Genomic DNA, 9,792 nt, shown 5'->3' with positions numbered 1-9,792 from the left:
GGCTGAGTACTCCAGAAAAGCGACGCTCTCGGGAAAATTCTCGGAAAAATCGCTCTGTCCTCCTCCTAAGTCCTGACACAGAGCATCAATGGCTGCTGAACCAGACTGTCGCTTCCACTGTGTCCCCGCCCACTTAAGCCGATGCAGTATGTGATTGGTCCATGCCGGGAAAGTAACGGGCTCTGATTGGTGGATGAGGCTGTCCGTCAGTATTACAGCGGTATAACAGAACAACTCCAGCAGACTGCAGGCAAGTGCATCTGCATAATATGCATCTCTTTATTCAGGATCATCACAGAGGAAAACACCCAAGTAAACCAAAAGAAACACAACAAATTAGAGGAGGCTATTATTTTTAATTGAACAAATTGAAGAAATAATTTCACATACAGTATATCAATATCACAAAATGTATTATGCATCATATATTACAGTAATTTTGTGTTTAATTTAAAAATGTAGTATCTTCTCTTTGTCAATCGAAACAAAAAGGAAACAAAATACTGGAAGTTCTAATGTGAAGATATTTATGTTATGAGCTCATGTGATGCTATTTTATATAGCACCTTTTCATAAACAGCAATGCAACTTGTTTCACAGTATATTAAAAAAAAAAACAACATGGAATTAATGTTTGTTCGTCTCCATTGACCTGTGATGGACTGATGACCTGTCGAGGATGTGACCAAGCCTTTTCTCTTTATGACAGCTAAAATAGTCTCCAGCTCCCTGTGACCTTCATGTGCGGGATAACGCAGTAGACCATTAGTGAATGAATGAATTAATTAATGAATGAATTAATTAATTAATAGACAAGTAATAATTATCCTGTAAACATTAAACAGTAAAAAAAAAAAAAGGTATGCTGATAAGCTAAATTGGATGAAAATAAAAAGTATTTTTACTTTTTACTATTTTTGTGAACTGACCACATTTCAATGCCCTCAAATGAACCTATAGCACTATAAAATAAAGGAATGTCAGTTTCTGCAAATATAGTGGGTCTGAAATAGCCACATATAGTTTATTATGTTAACAGACACCCCCCTCTTTTTCATTGTAATATTTGAACCTTTATTTGAACCTTTATAAAAAACAGTTTTGGAGAAAGCACTACTACTTTGCACCAGTAGAGGGTGCTATAACACCAGTGGGATCTTACAAATTACAATACAATAAAAACACCACAATAGGTATATGGAATGTTTTGAGTAGTATAATTAAAAATGTAAAAGAAACAATAACTATCCTCAGTATTTTCTAGTACTGTAATGAAAACAGTATTAAAAACATGAATGAAGTAGTTAGGGGTGTAACGGTATGAAAAAAAAAAATTGAACCTCACGGTTATTGTGACCAAAATTAGATCTTTATGCTAACGTGTTAGCAGACTTCATCGTCACAAAAACAACAATGGATTATTCAGCGGCTGAAAGAGAGCAGGACAGACACGGTAGTTGTCTGAGATGATGACGTGACGCCTGCACGCCTGTATACTGTTATGGGTGAGTTTTCATATACGTATACGTCCTGAGGGCTGTCGTCTCCTCCTTCAGCGATGATTCCAGCTTCGATAAAGTTTGAACATCAGGTTGTAGGCTACAGAGTGCGCCTGCGTGGCAACTTCAGCAGACGGAGACGCTGGAAAGGCTCACGGTGCCTACATTATAAGAATTTTTTTTATTATCGTCAAAAATGTTATCGCGGTTTACCGTTACACCATATTGGTTTTGCTTAATACTCTCTCACAGTGTAGTCATGTATTCTAGCACTACTCACTCTGGAAGAACTTCTTCCTCAAACTCCTACACACTTTCTATGTCTTTCTTCAGCCCTTCTCTGAAGACGTGTAGCCTTTGTGCATTTTTCAGATTAGCTTTTATTTCATCCATGGTAACTTCTACTGGTATTCCCCACATCACTTTCTTCCACCTATGTCCCCATATATATTGGGACATGGACACAATTCTCCTCTTTTTGGCTCTATACACCACTACAATTTTTTGAATCTAACAAGATGTGCTTTATCTACACACTTTCAGCTTCAATGTGAGGGTATTTACATCCGAATCAGGTGTAGGAATTACAACACTTTCTATATTTGCCTCCTGCTTTTTAGGGGACCAAAAGTAATTGGACAACTGACTGAAAAGCTATTTCATGGACAAGTGTGGGCTAGTCCTTCATTATGTCATCTTCAATTAAGTAGGTACAAGTGGTGGAGTTGATTCCAGGAATGACATTTGCATTTGGAATCCAAGGTGCTGTCACTGTCAGTAAAGCAAGCCATCATTAGGCTGAAAAATCAAAACAAACCCACCAGAGAAATAGCAAAAACAGATGTCGCCAAATCAACTGTTTGGAACATTCTTAAAAAAAAAAAAAAAAAAATGCACCAGTGAGCTCAGCAACACTAAAAGACCTGGAAGACCATGAAAACCACTGTGGTGGATGACTGAATAATTGTTTGAAGTGAAGGTGAGGTGTAGAAAAACCCCTTTACAACAGGTGGCCAGATCAAAAACAAACTCCAGGAGGTAGGTGTATGTGCTTCAAAGTCAATCAAATCAAAACAATCAAATGAAGACTTCTCCAGAGTGAATACAGAGGGTTCACCACAAAACGTAATCCATTGGTGAGCCTTAAAAACAGGAAGACAAGATTAGAATTTGCCAAACAACACCTAAAAAAGCCGTTATAATTCTGGAAGAACATCCTATGGACAAATGAGACCAAGATCAACTTGTACCACAGTGATGGGAAGAGAAGAGTGTGGAGAAGGAAATGAACTGCTCATGATCCACAACATACCACCTATAATTGACTGCAAAGGATTTGTAACCAAGTATTAAACAATGAAAGTTTGATTTATGATTGTTTAGTTTGTCCCATTACTTTTGGTCTAAAAAGTGGGAGGCACATATAAAGTGTTGTAATTACTACACCGTTCACTTGATTTGGGTGTAAATACCCTCAAATTAAAGCTGAAAGTGTACCGTTAAAGCAAATCTTGTTTCATTTCAAATCCATTGTAGTGGTAGTAGAGCCAAAAAGAAGAGAATTGTGTTGTCTCCACATTTATGGACATTTTAATTTATATTATCCTTCTCGACACGCCTTCCTCAGTCGTACACAAGAATACATCAAATTTATTGTGAAAGTCCAACTGTCTTTTCTATGGCCATGTTCTCAAACTTTAGCGAAATTTGACCCTCCGTGTATAAAAGGCTATTTTTTATAGTGCACATAGCCCCTGCTTCCCGCTGCCACGGGAAGTGAGAACAGCAGCGCTGAAAGAAGAGAACCCAGCAGCAGCAGTCATCAGCAGACTCTCCCCGAGCCGTCAGCAGTGATATGAGTGTTTCACTGCCGTGTCTCGTATTGGTTGGTGTGTACAGTGTGTCTTCTTACAAGTTTGACGTTGTTCCTGTGTAGCTGTGTGTTGTTAGGATGTTTAGTAGTGTTTAGAAGTTAATTGCTCGTTGAGAGCCGACATGCGTGTCTGTGGTGAGCACTTGTTTCTGATCAGCGGAGGGCGGGGTGAATTACATGTTTCATGCCTATATTCTATACCAGGGGTTTCAAACTCAATTTGCCTGGGGGCCGCATGAGTTAGAGTCTGGGTGAGGCTGGGCTGCTGACCCTTGCCTTGATCAACAAAGAATGGGATGGATGGACTTTGACAACCAGAACTGGATTCAAACTGCTTTTTCGGTATTTGTTAAACAGATAACTCAAAGACTGAGAAAATGTGTACTGAAGTGGCAAACCATTGTTGTACCAGTCAGTAAATTAGCTTCTCCGAACCTCTGGCTGTTGCATTTTACAAACTGGAGACCATAGTCTGTCATAGTCATTTGGCCTGACTTATCCCATCCTTGCTGAAAGACCACAGTAAGAGCATTTGTCGGGGGAGACCTGTCCTGAAGTGGATAGTCTTTCTTTATTTTCATGGCCTCATCTGAAGGTTCCTGTTGCAGATGGCCTGATGGGGCCTTTCCAAATGTAACTTTCCTGGGAAAAAATGTATGATCTTCTTCATTATCTGAGTGAGGACCCCCTGGGGTAGGTATTCACTCCGACATTCACTCTGAATGAGTGCACCTCTTGCAATGTCTGAAATAGACAGACAGTCTGACATATTGTTGTGCCATGCCTCCTAATAGGCCAGGGCAGTCCTCGTTAGTATAATGGACAGTATCTCCGCCTGTCACGCGGAAGACCGGGGTTCGATTTCCCGACGGTCGACCACTTGTCAAGGTACTGTTCTGTAGTGTTCAAAAGCAAACTTTCAAAGTCTCCATGAAACAAATTTTGCTGACCCTTATCTTGATCAACAAAAATCAAATAGATGGCAACCGCAACTGGATTGAATTAACTTTTTCTGGATTTGTACAATAGAGAACTCAAAAACTGACAAACATTGTATTTAAGTGGCAAACCAATGTAGTTCGAGTCAGTAGATTAGCTTCTGTGATCCTCAGTTGTGCAATTGCTGTTGCACTATTCAAACTGGAGACCATATTGTGTCATAGTCACTTTATCGGACACACCCCAGATAGATAGATAGATAGATAGATAGATAGATAGATAGATAGATAGATAGATAGATAGATAGATAGATAGATAGATAGATAGATAGATACCTTTTTACCTTGATACATCACAATAAGATCAATGTGAATGTTAGCTAAATTCGCCGCAATCTAATCAAACGTTCATGTTTCTGGACACTGTCGACAACAGAATTAAGGAATAACAGATGCATCAGGTGAGCTGATCTCTTTAGTTGACTGCTCAAAGAGAGAGAAGAGAGTTCTGTAGCGGGAGTTCATAATCTGTGCTGCATGGAGGGTGACTGCAACAGTTTACTCACATGCTGGATTTGGTTGAGGATGTCATACCATATGGCTGTACAAATGAAAAATCTGTAAGATCCTATCCCCTCAGCCAAAGACTGGGCTTCAACTCTCACCACAGGGTCTGAAGTAGTTTCCCTCACCTCCAGAAGAGCCCCTCTGACTTGCCTAGCCTGGTACCTTACTGCCTCAGTGCTTTTTATCCTGCTTTCCCATCTCGTCTCTGACCATGACTTCAAAGTGGTTTTAACATGATTCAGCAGGGTATCCCATCTCTGGGTGGAGGCTGAGAAGAGTTTGAATAGCTTTGTTAAATGTCCAAAGTAGCTGGTGGCTTCTGTTGTGCTCTTTGCAGCATCAGCTATCACCAGATTTAAAGTGTGGGCACCACATGCAACAACAAAAAGCTCATGGGTTCTGCTGAAGCAACCGAGCCTGAACACCTTTATTCTTTCCCTTCATGTTGGCACAGTTGTCATAGGATTGTCCTCTGCAGTTCTCAAAGGGGATGTTCAGCTTCTCAGCCTGTTTAGGATGAGAGATGACAAACTTTCCCCTGTTGTCTCCTCTGCCACAAGAAAGCCCAAGAAATGTTCTTTAACGTGGTAAGTCTTCTAGTGATCCTGTCCTGACAATGGCAGAGAGCTGCTCCTTATGACTCAGATCAGGGGTGCAATCTAGAATAATAGAGAAATATTTCATTGTTTTGATCTCATCCACCATGCTTTCCACTATTTTGGAGCTGATGGAGTCTATCAGTTCATTTTGGATTGTTACCCAGATAATGTGTGTGACTGCTAGCTCCACTTTCCACCCTCCCAACATGCTGCTTCATTATTGGATCAAATTTGGCCATGAGTTCCACCTCTTTCAGAAAGTTGCCATTGTTTGATTTATTTAATGTATCTGTGGACCCCCTTAAAGCTATGTTTCTTTCAGCTAAGGACTGAATTATTGCAACCAATCGAGAGAGAACATCACGCCACCTGTTTCTCTCAGCCTCAGCGAGTGCCATCTCTTGCCTCTTGCCATGTGGGTATTGTGCTCCCAGCTATCCTCATGAGCTTTCAGCAACTGGCTTTCCAGTCCTTCAGTCCCTCTTTATTAAGTTTGTAATCTTTTGTAGAGAACATTTTGCAGCAGAAGCAGTGCAAGCTATCATTCTTTTCATCAGCCAGCTCCTTTTGATTTTTTCCCCATTAACTAAGACTCTTTTAAAAAGGTCATGTTGACACCTTCTCCCATCGTTGTTTTGCGGAAATGTGTAACTGTTTTTTGTTTGAAATGGTCCTCTGTGAACTAACTCTCTTCTTAGTTTGTCTTTAAGAAGAGATGGCCAGTCAGCAGGGTCTATAGGTGCAGCCTTTAGTCCTGATGCTGTGTCACTGGGCTGTGCAGAGGTAGAAGGGACAGCAACACCTGATGCTGTGTCACTGGGGGTGGTACTGAAATATTGTAAAAGTGCATCTGAAGAGAGAAGAGAAGTATATGTGACAACTGCATGTTACATTTTACAGTTTTTGACATTCTCAAAACTCTAAGATCGTTTGGCACAACAGTCTTACAGTTCAGCACAACACCATAGTTCACTTGCAAAACTGTTCACTCATGCTTCAAAATTACATGTCTTTCCCATATAAATAGTCAGTGTCACCAAAATGCAAGAGATCCTTCTCAATTGGTTTGGCTCATTTCTCGAACCAGACCGGACATTCTCCACACTCTTGGTGCTTTTGACAAAATAACCTGGATGGTTCAGCGCAACACCATGGTTCACCTGCAAATGCTCATATCTCTCCCAAAACAGTTCATTCATGTGTCAAAACTAAATTTCTTTCTCATATAAATAGTCAGTGCCCCCATTGTGTCCATTTGGCATTGTGTAAGCACTGCAAGTCAAAATGTTTAGATGTTTTGTCACTGTGGCAGAGGACCATTGAAATATCCCTCATGTCCACCTCTCAGTCTTAGCCCAGTCCTTCATTGACAATGGTTACTCTACTAGTTTGTTTTTTTGCCATGTTAACAGAATACAATTGTGTAGAATATTGAAATTTTTTTAGGATTTTATGGTTAGAGTACCCTCCAAGGTTTGACATCACACAGGACACTCATACTGCCGAGCAAATTGTAACCATTTTTATTCACAGATATAAACTAACGTCCATACATCAGAATAAAAAAAAGTCAAAGAAAATGTATACAGCACAATATACTGTCATATAAACACAGGAGAAAAAAAAGAAAGAAAATTAGCCTAAAATGCTGTAAATAAGGCTGGATATTCAAAACTAACATTTCTTGAAGACTTTTCTGTCCTCCCCCTCGCCCTCCTGGCCATCCACACACTGCTGAATGTCTGGCCACAGATTCTCTTTCACATCATAATGTATATTCTCCATTGTGATGCAATGAGGGAAGAAACGGCGTGGATGTCACCCCTGCACTGATCTCCTGTAATATCATCACATGCAGTGTCCATTGCATGAAGCAGGGACCTCTGATTTTGAGCCTGATGCTCATACACTTTCTCCCGCCAAGCAGAGAAAAACTCTTCAATAGGACCTACCAGACCTCTTAATGTTCGGGCTCAAGTCAGAATGAAGGTGGTCCAAGAAAATGAGGAGCTTCTGTGAATTTGAGGTCAAGGTCAGGTGAAAATAGAACTTGACTAACAAAGGAGGAGTTTCACACATCTCAGATGACAGATCTGATCAAACAATATGTGTCAATTATGATAAATTTATCAAATGTTCCAAGAGATTCATATATGATATTCATGGTATTATATTCTTGACTAACTCTGACAATTGAACAGACTATTGTGCAAGTGATGACTTACACAATGAAATGATGCTGACATGTTTTGCAGAGAACAACCATTAGACTGAGACTTCGACAATCAGTTTAGATCAACAAGATCTATTCACTTGGAAACTGTGCTAAATGTAGGCTAACTGTGCTAACTGTGTGCTACCTGTACTTAATCATTTGCAAAGATGTCTAAGACGATTGCAATTTGATAAATGAATGAGAAATGCAATTCTGTTGTGGACAATTGCGAAGTAGTTTGGAGATTTGTCCATGTTGCTTTGAGAATGCAATTTCTGTTTCAAGAAATGAGCCAAACCAATGGAGAAAAACTGTAATAAAAAACAGATGCTTGGTGTGCTATACATGAGACTAATATAGACTAATAATGGAAAATGTGATGAGATTCATTCAACTTTATTGCCATTGCAATGCAATTCAGTCTAACCAGAGTGCAAAAACCAGAAAAGTGCAGTGAAATGAATATATATGTATATAGCCTATGAATGATATGGGAAAATTAAGGTATGAAATATTAAAAGTAATACACTTTAACTGCACTTTAACACTGATGTAAACTTTAACAAACATAAACTGTGACACCTAAGACTCAGTTATTTATTCATTATTAAACAATGTTGCTATCGTTGTAAACTATTAATTTCATGCACTTCATCACATTGACATTACTGTACCTCTATCTCTTTCACGTTTTTCTTCCTCTTCTTTCCTTATTTTCCTTCCTTGGGTGCCGGATGGCTTCAGTCTTTTGGACATAATTCCGATAGTGTCATTAATCTTTTTCTTCGTCTCGGAGTCACGGACCGGTCAGATTCAGGCAGCTGGCCTCTTGACTCTGCCCCCCTCACAGAGGGCAGGTACAGAGCAACGAGCCAGGCACCCAGAAAAAAGGCTTCTGCATTATTTAGTAGTCTTTGCTATGACTTTATGTTGCTGTGGGCTTATATAATATTTCAAAATAATAGTAGTATAATGGCATTGGTAAAAGAAAAAGGAGTATTTATATATATATATATATATGTATATATACATATATATATATATGTATATACATATACATGTATATGTATATGTATATGCATATACATATGCATATATACATATACATATACATATACATGTATATGTATTTATTTTATTCTCCCCCCGTTTGCGGCGCCCCTAGCATTTGTCTATACTGCCTATGCTCAGGGCCGGCTCTGACCCAAAGCATACTGCAAAAGCAACCAAAGAGTTTTTTAAGGCAAATAACTGGAATGTTATGCAATGGCCAAGTCAATCACCTTTATTTGTATTGTGCCACAATAACATATATTATCTCAATGCAGTTTAAGATCAAATCCTTACAATTATTAGAGAGACACCTGGGCAAGTGACAGTGAGGAGAAAAAAACTCTGACAGAACCAGACTCAGAGTGTAGAGGAGCATGAGAGGAGGGTAGTGAAGGAGAAGTGGGTGGAAAGAAGAATAGAAGAGAGATAGTGACCAGACCAGAATGTGAGGTGTATTTGAGAATGATAACATTATTAACAATAATCATCATCACTATCATCTTCTAACTCCGAATGTGACCCTCAGAAAAGGACATCCCATTGATGAAAGATGGATGATGATAATAGTAGCAGTTGGTAAGAATCACATTTGTGTAACTTTGTGTGATTTTAGTGTTGTGTGATTATCATGAACTCTACAATCTGCAGCCATTGATGGACAGTTCATGTGCAGCGTCATGCAGGCTCTTGCATTTTGCCTGCAGGCTGGGACTGCTGGAGCACTCTGTAGACACAGGCCAACGTTCCACCCATGTGTCCTTTCCCAGCATGTAGATGAATCTGACAAACACAGAGCAAAACACAGGGTTAATATATTTATATTACCCTCATGATTGAATATGAGGATTTTGTTTTCCTCATTAAGAAAAATGCAAACTCTTGTTTTTAATGTTACACCACATCTGATTCTGAGGTAAATAACAGAGCCTCTCATGGTGCCACAGGATTCCATTCTTCTCTTATCCTCTCCTCTTCAACCTCTACATGTTCCATTTGCACATATCGTCCAAGAATGTAAAAAGTCCTTTCAGATATACTTGGCTCTTTC

The 9,792-nt window shown here is 39.4% G+C and overlaps 1 protein-coding gene across 1 annotated transcript in view; it reads right to left on the bottom strand.

The window, feature by feature from the left end:
• Positions 1-9,379: 9,379 nt before the first annotated feature.
• The window catches only part of LOC310940986 (venom factor-like), a gene marked incomplete at both ends in the record, with an annotated part of 81,945 nt that continues 81,532 nt past the window's right edge, over positions 9,380-9,792 (bottom strand). Inside the window, one exon of the mRNA XM_083906057.1 lies at positions 9,380-9,524. Within this exon, the coding sequence (XP_083762183.1) occupies positions 9,380-9,524 (145 nt within the window). The remainder of the gene's footprint in view (positions 9,525-9,792) is intronic.

Source organism: Microchirus variegatus (genome assembly GCF_963457635.1).
Source record: "Microchirus variegatus genome assembly, chromosome: 19".
Lineage (NCBI taxonomy): Eukaryota > Metazoa > Chordata > Actinopteri > Pleuronectiformes > Soleidae > Microchirus > Microchirus variegatus.
The sequence above is the reverse complement of the archived record's forward strand: the minus strand, read 5'-3'. Positions and strand labels throughout refer to the sequence as shown.